We start from the raw sequence: 13,420 nt of genomic DNA, 5'->3' as shown, positions 1-13,420 counted from the left end.
ATTAGAAGCCCTGATCTCAGCACCAAGCCAACAAATGCTCCTGCAATCCAAGTCTATCGATTGTCTCCCCATCACTGTCATCATGTTTTACATTACAGGACTCTCTGCTAAGGTGCAGAAAATGATTGATTTAATGCACGTCTTTAAAACACACCATATGACTAATAAATGAATATACTTGGCATTTTAAGTCTTTTTAAGTTTTAGAATGTATAAAAGACGCATATCACACATATATCATTTAGCTTTGTGTGCTTTGTATTTGTATTATTGTATACCTGGAAAATAACAGAAAATAACAGAATATCTTTTCCTGGTGATTGCAGTGAAATATGCAGCCAGGACCGTTAGGGACGGGAGTCTTACCTTCGCTGTCTTTGAACTTCTTAATGGCCACAATCTCATTAGTGTCCTGCAACATGCAAGCAATTTAGCAATTAGCAGAATAGAAAATAAAAAAAACATTGCAGCGAGATCCATGCCTAGTTTGAAAGGGGAACTACAAATTAAAATTGCAAATGGTAAATTAAAAGGGACATTAAAAGAGAAAATATGTTTGAAGTGTTAACAAATGATAAGTTCTACTTAGTTTTTCAATAAGAATAAAAATCCGAAAACTGTACAGTCCTACAAAACAGGCACCCAATAATGTGCAAAAGTGAGGCGACTAGGAACGAACCAACTGGAGTTGGGGGGTGTAAAACCATAGCCAGCAGCTATAATGAGAGCTGGTGCACATCCTCACCATCATCTCTATTCCTTGCAGAGGCCAAGATGAGCAGCCCAGTGCACCCCCCCCCCCCCCCCACCACCATGCCCTGATTTTGCTTGGCGCATTTACATCGCACAGCTCACCGCGTCCCCCGTCCCACAAAGGATGTGCACACGACGTACGGCCATATCGCTCATTAATATGCTAATTCCGTAATAAGGATGCCGTCCAGGTGGCTCGCGGGCTGCGTCTGCTTCTGTACTTCTCCACAGCGGAGAATGTCAGTCCAGACGCGCAACCAGGGAAACCACAGAACATTACGTGCTGCTCATGAAGGCTGTAAAGGTTGGTTACAGGTCGCAGTCAGCTGAGCAGGCAGTTGTGCTATTTCCTGACCTAATGTAGCTAAGCTGCAAAGCATTCTGTAATCCTAAAGCATCAACTGTAAACCTTTCACAACACCACATAGCCTAGTATTAAATGTCAGTTACAAACCAGAGGAAACCAATTTGTACTTTTATTGTGGTATTTTGACCCATGTGGACCATTCAAAAACATCACTCTCAGTCAGAGAGTGGTTATCTGTCTTATCTATAACAGGTTATCTGTGCATTAAATGTCTTGGAGTCTGTGGAAGATTCTTTTCTTTAATTCAATGTTTCTCAACCCAGTCCTTGAGGACCCTCAGACAGTCCACATTTTAGCACTCTCCCAGCTCCCAGAACACCTAAAGAAATCAATCAAGAACACGAAATACTTGGTACAGGTGTGCTGAGAGGTGGGAGGGAGCGAAAACGTGGACCGCCTGAGGATCCCTGAGGACCGGGTTGCGAAACATTGCTTCAACTCTGTTAGCTTGTTATGTTACTTCAAACCACTAATATTTCATCCTCAAATATCTTGCTTCAGACTGGCTAAGTAGACGCATTTCACCATGGTCCCTGCCTGTTTTCACACTCATATCATCCATCCATCCATCCATTTTCCAAACCGCTTATCCTACTGGGTCTCGGGGGACTGGAGCCTATCCTGAAAGCACACTCATATCATTTTGCTTCAAAATGCAATCATTGTATTGGATAACAGAGTTTTTTTCCCTTTACCGCACACCTTGCCATACCATTCAGCAGCACACAGTAATAATGGTGAAGCTAAATTATATTATCCAGTTTCTCTAGTATAACTTTGAAGGTACATATGTGAACGTGATCCATTGTTAATCAGCCACCTCCTGGACCACTTTATTCTAGGCCCGCCTGGAATTCCCATCAGGGACTGGATTCATAGCCTCATTTATCTTGGAAGGTCCAACTGCTGGCCTCCACTGCAACGCATCCATCACACATTTCCTTACCTGGAGGACTAAGGGCTGCAGAAAGACTCGGCTGTGTCCAACAAAAGACGCTCAAAGCTATGGCTTCTGTCATGCATACATTTCATAGACCGAGATTCTGTTCCATAATCAACGATCTCCGCAACAATCTTCCCTGACATGCATGAATCAGCAAAATCGCAAAAATTGCGAAATATCGAAAAAACACAGGGAGGACCATGTACAAGAGAATAACGCCAAGTGGTGTACAGTAAAAATAACACAATTCTGCTCTTTCTGGAAAACAAAGATATTGCACTCTGAGGATTTGCTCATGTTGACCTTCAAATACATCCGGAATATGAAAAAAGATGAGAAGAACATTAGATTCCACACAGATGCACTTTCTTTCTAAACATCATCATTCAAATCTGACATTTTGAAAATATCTCTCAATCCTATCGGTATAGTTTGACAACGGGAGTGAGATCTGAGAAACCTGAGTGCACAACTAAAATGTCGGTCAATCAGCCAGTCGGGCAGTCAAACATATGTGAGGGAGAGGGAGAGAGAATGTAGAGGGAAAAAAACGATCCCCTTCTCCAATCTTAGTGGCTTAGGCCAACTGCGTAGAGAAGGGTACTATATAAAAATAAATTTAGTTGAAAAAACTGAATTGAATAACCTCCATTTGAAGGGCTAAAACCAGGTTGGTGGAGACAGTCAGCACTCTTTTTGTGAGAAGCTTAGCAGAACCATCACTATAACAACATATCTGTATTGGAGGGGAAGCGCTTTCTGGAGTGCTGTGAAGTGAGTCACACCACAACAGTGAACAGGGAGGGCTCAGCCGAGGGTTATGTAAAGAGCACAAATCAAGGAAGCCAGCTGGAACACGACGCATAGCCTAAGGACTTGCGGGAAAGCGCTGGAGAGACGCTCATTTTCCATCACATTCGTGACGCCAGGAGATGCAAGACATCCTTAGAGAACGTCTTAAAGAAATTATCTTATGATCTTCAAATCTATATTGGTATCTCTAAATCAATCAATAATCATCATCATCATCATCATCGTCTGAATAACAGTGGTTCAGTAGATAGCATTGGTGCTTCACACCACCAAGACTGAGAGTTTGAATCTGGCTTTGTGAATCTGGCTTAAATACTTGTATATCTAAGTGAATGAGTGAATGTGCACACTTATGAGCCTTGTGAGGGTTTATTCATCACAGACATATACTAACATATACTGGCAGTGTGTGGCTCACTGGGCTAAGCTTGCGCCTCTGATCGGGAGGTTGCTGGTTCGAGGCTGGCCTTGGCCCATCTGTGGCTCTTTGAGAAAGGCCCTTAACTCCCAGCTCCCTGGACGTTGCTACGAGTGGCTGTCCTTCACAATCACCTTGCTCTCACCAACAGAGAGCAAGCTGAGGGAGGCGTAAAAAGAATTTCTCCACATCAATAAAGTATCGATTATTATTATTCAGGCTACGCCCTAGCCATGTGCTCCGTGCCAGTTTGGATAGGTTCCGGACCCCTCCACAACAATGACCAGGATATATGGTGTGAGAATACGTGGGCGGATGGACATAATAATTACCCATTTAATAGGAAAAAATCTATTTAACAAAACCCGACCAATCTAAATATTAAGAACATCAAAAGCAAAGATCCATCCATCCATGCATTTTCCATAGCTACACAATCCAGCACAGGGTGAAAATAGGGCTGGACTCTATCCCAGGAATCCCCAGGCACAAAGCAGGGACACCTAAGATGGAATGCCAACACACCGCAGAGCACACACACATGCAAAAAAAAAATAAAATCAAAAATCACACATAGCACAATTCAGGGACACAAATTCACCTGAATGTATGGGGAAGCTGGATCACCCTAAGAAAGCTCACACAAACACACAGAGGGGACGTAGAAACATCACAGACCGAAGAGGAACGGGATCCTCAAAGTCTGGAGGTGTGAGGCTACAGCACCAAGCACTGAGCCACCATGCAGCACCTCAACTGTAAAAATGACTAATAAAAATGTCTCACTTATAGACTGAGAATCAACTGAACGCGAAGAAAATGTGACAAGCCTTTGGTGGAGGCAGGAAAATTCGCTGTGTTTCTCCTAACACACACACACATCTCACTCATGCACTCAATAAACTTTCCCTTTCTGCAGGTTTGTTAGGTGGAGGACATGAAGCTTTACAGTGCGATGACACATCACCATCACACAATCCTCGATGTGTACTTTCCCATTTTTGATGCCCACTTAGCCATTGCAAAGTCATGGTCCAGCATGTAGCCCATCCCAGAAAGCACAGAAAATGAGGCAGGGACACCCTGGACAGGAGGCAAGTCCATAAATGGGCATGTATGAAATAAGATCCTAACTACATGTCTGCACACCCCCAGAAACCCCCACAAACAAAAGGAGACTCCACTGGACTGCTCACTATCCATTCTTACTGAACAAAGTCAGCTTACTGAATTCATATTATACAGTCAACAGGTTCAGTTTAACGCCATAGCAACACAATCACAAGATTTTTATTAAGTAGCTAGTTTTACTCAGAGAACCGTCTTTCAGCCATAATATTAAAAGTACCTGCCTAATACTATGTATGTCCCACTCAGACTACAAAACAGCTCCAACCCACTGAGGCATCGACTCCACAAGACCTCTGAAGGCGTCCTGTGGTATCTGGCACCAAAACGTTCCTTTAAGTCCTGTAATTTGTGAGATGGGACCTCCATGGGTTGGACCTGTTTGTTTGGAGGCCAACTCAATACCTTGTTCTCGATTTCATGTTCCCCAAACCATTCCTGAACAATTTTTGCAGGGTGGCAGAACCATTATCCTGCTGAATGAGGTCACTGCCATTGGGGAATACTGTTGCCATAAAGAGGTGTACTTGTTCTGCAACAATGTCTAAGTAGGAGGTACGTGTCAAAGTAACATCCACACGCAGGCCAGGACCCAAGGTTTCCCAGCAGAACATTAGCCAGAGCGTCACATTGCCTCCACCAGCTGACCTTTCTTCCCCAGGTAAATGACACACATGCACTGATGCGTCCACATGATGTAACAGAGAACATGACTCATCAGCCCAGGCCACCTTCTTCAATTGTTCCATGGTCCAGTTCTGATGCTCATATGGTCATTGTTAGGGGTCAGCATCAGCATCAGCTACGCAGCCCCATATGCAACAAGCTGCAATGCACTGTGTGTTCTGACTCCTTTCTATCATAGCCAGCATTAACCTTCTCAGAAATGTGTGCTACAGTAGGCCTCCTGTGGAATCAGACTAAACGGGCTAACCTTGGCTCCCCATGTGCACCAGTGAGCTTTGGATGCCCATGACCCCATAGCCGGCTCACCGGTTGGCCTTCCTTGGACCACTTTTGGCAGGTACTGACCACTGAATACTGGGAAAACCCCACAAAACCTACCATTTTGGAGATGGTCTGACCCATTTGTCTAGCCATCGCAATTTGGCCCCAGCAAAAGTTGCTCAAATCCTTATGCTTGCCCATTTTTCCTGCTTCCAATCCATCAACTTCAAGAAGTGACTGTACACTTGTGTAATATATAATGGCACCCTTGACAGGTGCTAATGTAATGAGATAATCAATGTTATTCACTTCACCTGTCATTGATTTAAATATTATGACTGTAGACATAACAGGAGACCGTTGCTAAACTGACATCTATGAACAGGTCATTTGTATAAGGCACAATCACTAATACATATTTTCCTCTCACGTGGGTATTCATAGGGTCTTCATCTGAAGGAAAAGCCTCTGAGTGACCTGAAGTCATCACAGGGCGCTAAACTGAATGATCCCGCAAAAGCAAGTCTTGAGGAAGGCAGCTTCTCAGAAGAGTGCACATGTTTGTCTGAAGGATAGAGGCTGATGACAGAGTTTGGGATTCTGGGTGCAGGACACCCTATTTCTGCTTTCCTGCAAAAGTCACAGAGACCATCATAAACACTAGAAGGAGGAAACATCATTTTTAGATAAGGATGCGGAACGTGGCTTTAGAAAAACAAAACACACGCATCATGCTGGAGCTGTGTGTAGTGCTGCTGAAACAAAACACCCAGTCTTTCAGCACCACTTCACGGATCTTTAATGACTTCTACAAAAACAGCTCAAAATGCACCTGCACTTCTATTGTTAAAAAGCTGTTTTGTCACAATTTATCAAGGGTATGAATAACTGTGGAGGCCACTGCTAAGTTATTCTATGCTCAGAAACTTACAGTTTTATTTTCGCCAGATTAACAGACAGTTTACCGCAGGCAAACATGAATTATGAATGTGAAAATGAGGGACATGCCCGCACAAAAATGTATTCTTCTGAAAGTTTAATGGTATGGAAAAATAAAAAAGAACAGAGAAATGGGTTGTGACTGTTCGGTTTTAAGAATAAAGAACAATTCGCCTATTGGGAAACTGCATAGCAATTCATACGCCTCACAGCAGTCAGAAAGCAGACTCAACAGATACTTAGGCTATCCTGTAATAAGGTGATATCACTGTTTGACTGACACAAGAACAAGCACTGAAGGAAAGACAAATCCTTCCCAGTGGCTAACTCCCGGTTAAGATACATGCAGTTCTTTAGAAATCTCACAAATATTAGCTTTGGTGTATATCCATGACTGCAGGTAGTATTAAGAGTATCTGTGGAAATTCATGTGCAAATACTTGTATATCGTCTTCAGCTTCCCAAGCTGTGGCCCAGGGGTTTCTGCCAATAAGAGGCGTCAACCAACCTTATTTGAAAAAAATATTCAGCATTATTATTGGCCACTGAGTGACTCAGTCATAATGCATTTGGCTGTTGAGTGGTTGACTGATCAAATTGATGCAATGGGTCCTCATAGACCCAGTCATTAATAAAACAGTGTGACTGGGATTTTGAGGGGGTTTTTTTCTGAAGTAAAAAGGGACAGCATGTGTCCAAAACAGGAAATATTAAAACCAATGACTATTGCCATTGCCAGCTGTTCAGCCATTGCCTGAAATAGAAAGCAACTGCATAAAAAGCTAAACATTTTCTCGTGAATATGTACACCTGTCCAGAAACGTCCTCAATTTTACCTTCAGTTAAAAAAGAGAGGTCAGACCGTAGCAGTGTTCTTTTCCGAACCGGTGCTTGAACCACGGCCCAAAATAACAGTGGAGAGCCGGGGGAGGCTTGTGAATCCCCCCAGCTGAACACTCCCAGCATTCTCAGCGCTGATTTCCCGCCAATGCACGGAGCATGTCTCCCTGCTTCTCTCCCTGCAAATAGGTCTCTGCAGTCAAGTTTTCTAGCCAAGGTGACCTATTTAGCACAACTGTATGCTTAGCTCTGATTTTCTCCTGTCCTAATTGCAGTTCTTTGGGTATAAAAATAACTGCCAGCTTCAAGAAAGGGCACCATTTTTTTGTCTCTGAAGTTTTAGCTATAGATTATCATGATCCTATGCACACAACAAACAAACTTTAAGGCTTTGCTATAAACCGCAGCCTAAAACAGACCAGACTGAGATACAATTCAGATATTTGATAAATATGCAACATGGCGGTGGTTGTTATTAATCATTGTTTGAGTATTAAATCATTACACCTGGACTTACTTGACTCTTGTCACAGTGCAGGTACACTTCACAATGTTGGTTGTCACATGAGTTATGCGCCCAAAACCTGTTTCGATGCCTTAATCGGATGGCTGAGTTTCCACCTACACAGAAGATATATGACCTCCCCCTAATGTGCACTGGCTGTCCTTGAAATACCCAGGCCAATAAACTAAAATCTAAAATTACAAGGAGCTACAGTATAGACCTTAAACCTTAGACCATATACCTGAAATAAACAAAAATTGCTATTGGCCTTTCGTACCCCTTACATAAACACAATGGTTTAATAAACAGAAGATATCTAGTAAATGATATACGATGATGATATGTGATGGTTCTCTCTTACCTGTCATGTCCGCTTGACCCTCATGTCTCCTCCCTGACGTGGCCCTGATGAGTCACACCTGTCGCTTGTTACCCCTTGTTAGTCTTTGTATTTAAGTACCTGTTTGTCTCGCTGGCCCCAGTCCTGTCATTGATGTTGCTCCTCCTGTCTGCCTGTGTCCTTCCCCACACTCGCCTTCTTGTTTTGACCCTTCGCAGTCTCACTTGTTTCCCTGTTCTTGTTCAGTTCAATAAACCCCTTTTTTGTTCGCCAAACACCCACCTTTGCGTGCTTCATCTTGCAGCTCATGATAATGGTGATGATGAGATATGATCACATAAAGAAAAATATTCTGTATTGGATGCACAAATGCATACACAGACATATGCGCACACAACATTTCAAAATCGCTATTTATGCCATCGTGCCAAGGTAATGTGGACCAGCAACTACAACTGTGGAATAATCATTTTAAAGTCCTGTTTTGCCACAAGCTAAAAGACAAGGTGGTTAAAGACAAGTATTTAACCTGAATTGTTTTCAATAAAAGATTTAGCTGTGTGCCTCATACTGGGTTGTTCCTTGCCTTGCGCCCATAGCCCCTGGGATAGGCTCCGGACCCCCGCAACACTGAATAGGACAGACGGTTACAGAAAATGAATGGGTGGCATTTACCTGTGTGTGTGTGTGTGTGTGTGTGTGTGTGTGTGTGTGTGTGTGTGTGTGTGTGTATATATATATATATATATAATGAAATAAAAATATCAGCATGGAAATACAAATCAATTAATCCCTTTCACCTGGAGACACTTTTCATTAAATGTAGGTAAACAAACAACACAAATCATTCTGAAGAGGCTGAATGAGCACAGCCGGAAGCAGCAGAGATATAACGACTGATTGGGTGATTACATGGACCAATTGTTTTTCTCAGTGTGCATTCTCCACCCAGTCTTCTGGGGACCCCCAGACAGTCCACTCTGTTGTTCCTTCCCAGCTACCAGTACACCCTAATCAGACAATCAATAACATCGAATACCTAGAACAATTGTGCTGGGAGTTGGGAGGGAACAAACATGTGGACTGTCTGGGCGTCCCTGAAGACTGGGTTGAGAAACACTGGTTTATATGACTCACTTTGAAGATATTAAAATGCACTTGAAATGGGAAGTGTGACAGCAGAGTAGCCTCTCACTTCCAGGGTTGTAAGAACGATTCCAGGTTTTATCTTCATAGGGGTGTGATTTTCCTCAGGATACTATGGGTCCCCATTAGGTAAATCATTGATTCTATAGCGATACTCTATAATTGTCCATCGTGTGTAAATTTGTCCTGTGATGGATTAATATCCCATCCAGTATGTTTACTGCCTTGCGTCCTTCCTGGGTAATTCTCTAAGCATTCCGTGATGCTATAATGGTTAACGTGTAAGAAAAATGGACTGGAGAGTAACTTGGAAAGTGTCACTTTCTTGAAACAGGAATTATGTTTTCTGTAACAACTCACATGCCTTTTCCTTAGGAATTTTGTAGCTCAGACTTTAGACAGGCTGGTCTGTTAAGCCAAAAGTTTCCTTTGTGTGGTAAAGCAAGAGAGCTCTAGAAGAGCCTGCTACTGAATCATGTCCAACCCTCACTGTGACAGCACTAAAGTGGGATGGAAAAAGAACGTCATCGTCAGCTGCAAAACTTGTAGCAAATTAGTACAATAAGCAAGACAGCCTATCCTTCCATAAGGGGATGGCACACTGGTGGCCAAAATTGTGGAAGCACTTCCAATTTTTGGAGACTGCAGAACTTTATTCAACTGTTGCTCCAGTTACTTATATAATTGTCCAATGTAAGATATCTGTGGCATTAAAAATCCATCCATTTTCCAAACCCCTTATCCTACTGGGATGCGGGGGGTCTGGAGCCTATCCTGGAAGCAATGGGCACGAGGCAGGGAACAACCCAGGATGGGGGGCCAGCCCATCGCAGGGCACACTCACACACCAGTCACTCATACACGCATTCCTACAGGCTTTTTTGACTGTGGGGGGAAACTGGAGTACCTGGAGGAAACCCCACAACGACATGGGGAGAACATGCAAACTCCACACACATGTGACCCAGGCGGAGACTCGAACCCGGGACCCAGTGGTGTGAGGCAACAGTGCTAACCACTGCACCACCATGTCGCCCCGGCATTAAACATTACCGCCATTATTTGCATAGTAATCTTTAAAGCACAATACCAAAAAAGCTAGGTGTTTCCACAATCTTGGCCACTAGTATAAGTAGAAAGGCAAAATTGTAGGGGTCTGTACTGAATAGGGCCAATGATGAGAGAAAAAAATAATATGCTCTTGTGATACAGCAACATCCACAGAAGAGTTTGCACAATGAAGCATTTCTCCATATTCTCCGGTGCCACTCTGCATGGACACTGGGTATCCCCCCTTTGGAAGGAGCAGCCTCAGATGCTCCATCAAGCTGGAGCTGCACTTCTGCATAAGACTGCCGAGTGCTGTCGGGTGTGAGCACGGCCCCAGTGCCTTCTGCTCACTTGGCCAGAATGCAGCGTCTGTCTCCATTATAGAGACGTTCTATTGTTAACAAAACAAAGAAACTTCTGCACAAATGGATTTGATAACCTGCTAAAATAAACCAAATTTAAGCTCTGCACTCTCAAAGAGGTTGACATGGAAATAATATCAGCTGGGCAAGAAGGCCAGTTCTCTGAAATCTTTCTCTCTTATCAAGTAGGAAATAAACTCTTTTCCTTGATCAAAATACATGTTGACGGCCATTTACCAGCAAGAACATGTTTAAGTAACTACATTCCTGTACATTTTTATACATTAACTGTGCATTTCTCTCATGACAGCAGCTCGCCCTGAAATAATGGTTCACACAAAGATGGGAAAGTGACAGTACAAGCCACACCCACAGAGATAAGAAATCTCACTCACTCGTCACTCTAGATTCTCATTTCCAACAATTTTGGCTGCTTCAGCCATACACTCATCATAGGTCAGATATCCTCTCATTTATGATTTCATGGCATGTTAGCAAAAATCATGACTGGTAAATTCCTGTCTTTGCTGGAATATAGAAATATTAATAACTAAAAATACCAATTATTAATAATAATTATTAGATTAATAGGGACCCACAGAAGAAGATCAATGTCCTCAATTACTTCCACACTTTTGTTTTTGGAGTTATGTAGACTACAGAGATCATCCCCTATGATTTAATATGATTTCTGATAAACCAAAGAATCGTTGACTACAGAATATTATTTTCAGTTGGGAAGGGATGTCTCAAATTCAGTTTGCTCTCCATACTTGAAGAACACTTGCAAACCATTGTTGCATAGGAAATATTTCAAGCATGGTAATCAATTTTTATATGGTGTCACACAGGTAGCACTGTACGGGACAGTAATTGAAGATTATGCCATTTATCTAAGAACTTAAGTCTTAGATCACAACTCTGAATGCACATCCCACAAATGGAAACCACTGGAGAGAAAAAAAGCCATATTATCCAGGATCATATGCTTTAAAGCTGAACAGCTTTTATTCCCGGCCTATTAATTGATCTTCAGTAGAGAAACTGACCTCCAATATGGAAATGGTACACATTGTTGGGTAGATAAAGATCTACAGTGACATACTGGCAAACGTCCCTCTGTACTAGAGAAAAGAATGAATATTAAAATAATGTCACAATTGAGACAGTGGGTTCATAAAGCTTTTAAGCTATTTCAGAGCAATGCGCTGTCTCCTCAGCCAAACAAACACACCTTTTATGTTCAATGATAATGAAATATCTGACAGGTATATGCTTTTATAACGCTGTTGGCTATCTTTGACTGAAAACAACTTAAAAGTTCCTACCTGATTATACGGCTAAATGTTTATACTGGAGCAGTTCAACTTAAATGCCTGTTTTTTGGGTACTACAGAAGGGTACTGTCGGGGATCAGAGCCAACAAACCTTTAGGTCCAGATGATTAACCATCATGCAACCCGAGGAAGACTTATATCTTCATATCTCCATAAATAACACACACAAATAAATAAAAAGTAGGATCAGGAGTTAAAGGGACACTAATGCTCCCGTCATAGATCCCTAACTAGGCTGATCAGATCAATGAATTGATCATTTTCCTCCTCAGATGGCAAATAATTAAATAAAGTTTCCCTTCTGTCTTTCATCATCTTCTCCTAGGCATCTGGGAGGCTAATCTCCTAGCATCTGGGGAGCATTTTACACCCTTTTAATAGTCCAAAAATAAAATTAGCTTGTGATGAACATCAATATAAATAGCAATGGAAAATTATCACACTGGAAACATTCAGGCACAATTTCTCCACTACGTTCACCGTTGTCTACTGGAAAGTGAAAAGTCCAAATGTTCAATTAGCTCAAAGCTGATAGCCACTCAAGATGTGCAGTGGCTGCTCTCGTTGTGAAAGTGAACTACTGTAAAAGGAAAACCTCAGACGGAGAATGACTATCTAATTAAACTGCTTTACAAAATAAAAGCTTCACACTGTCGTTAGCACAGACTTAAAGCTAACAGTATTGCATGAAAGAAGCACAGCTTCACCCCAGATTATGAAGAGGCTACAGTCCAATAAGGCAAACATGCATCTTAATACGGTACACCTAACATAACAAACATCATAGCCTAGCCTAGCCTACCTTAAACACATTTACATTAGCCTACAGTTTGGCAAAATCATTAACTCAAAGCCTATTTTATAATAAAAATGTTGCATATCTCATGTAATTTACTGAATAATGTACTGAAGTTGAAAAATATTTACTCGTCATAATGTTGAAATATTGTAACATGGACCACAGTAACCGAGGGAGCGTTTGTACAGGTTTTAAGCTCCAGGCCTGTCCTGCAACCCTGCCCAGGATAAGTGGTTAAAAATGCATGAATTTATGTAGATATGCAAGTATTTATGGATGGATGGATGCAATAATAGCTGACAAAACAAAGATCAAGCAAAGATGGAAGAAAATGCAGAAGATCTCTATTGCAAAGACATCAGCAAGATACGTGTAATGAGATGAAATACATGAAATGACCCTCATAATGGACAGATGCAAGAGAAGGACTGATGATGTACAATGTAACTTTTCCAGATTCAGCATACTGCCCAATTACAGTAGGCATTATACAGTACTGTGATTGCAAGGTGGAAGATGTCTCAGTAGTGGGGCAAAAATGTAGGATGAATCAAGGCCTAAAGGTACTTGTAGTTTCACCATTACGAAGGAGATAGCAGCATTCGTCATGATAGTCAACACCTCTGCCATTGTTCACTCTCCAGCAAGTACCACCAAGTCCAGGATCAGCCCTGGAACAGCGCCAGCCCTCTTGCCCAACTAGTTTAGCTACCTTGCATCCTCAGTTGACCG

The 13,420-nt window shown here is 42.1% G+C and overlaps 1 protein-coding gene across 3 annotated transcripts in view; it reads right to left on the bottom strand.

The window, feature by feature from the left end:
• The window catches only part of LOC125710125 (cyclin-dependent kinase-like 5), a 53,386-nt gene that overhangs the window by 22,509 nt on the left and 17,457 nt on the right, over nucleotides 1–13,420 (bottom strand). For all 3 annotated transcript variants that reach the window (XM_048979447.1, XM_048979445.1, XM_048979448.1), the window contains exon 4: nucleotides 367–412. In XM_048979447.1, coding sequence (XP_048835404.1) covers nucleotides 367–412 — 46 coding nt within the window. The remainder of the gene's footprint in view (nucleotides 1–366; nucleotides 413–13,420) is intronic.

Source organism: Brienomyrus brachyistius, chromosome 16 (assembly GCF_023856365.1).
Source record: "Brienomyrus brachyistius isolate T26 chromosome 16, BBRACH_0.4, whole genome shotgun sequence".
NCBI classification, from domain to species: Eukaryota; Metazoa; Chordata; class Actinopteri; order Osteoglossiformes; family Mormyridae; genus Brienomyrus; species Brienomyrus brachyistius.
Note: the sequence above shows the minus strand (reverse complement) of the source record. Positions and strands in the feature narration are given on the sequence as shown.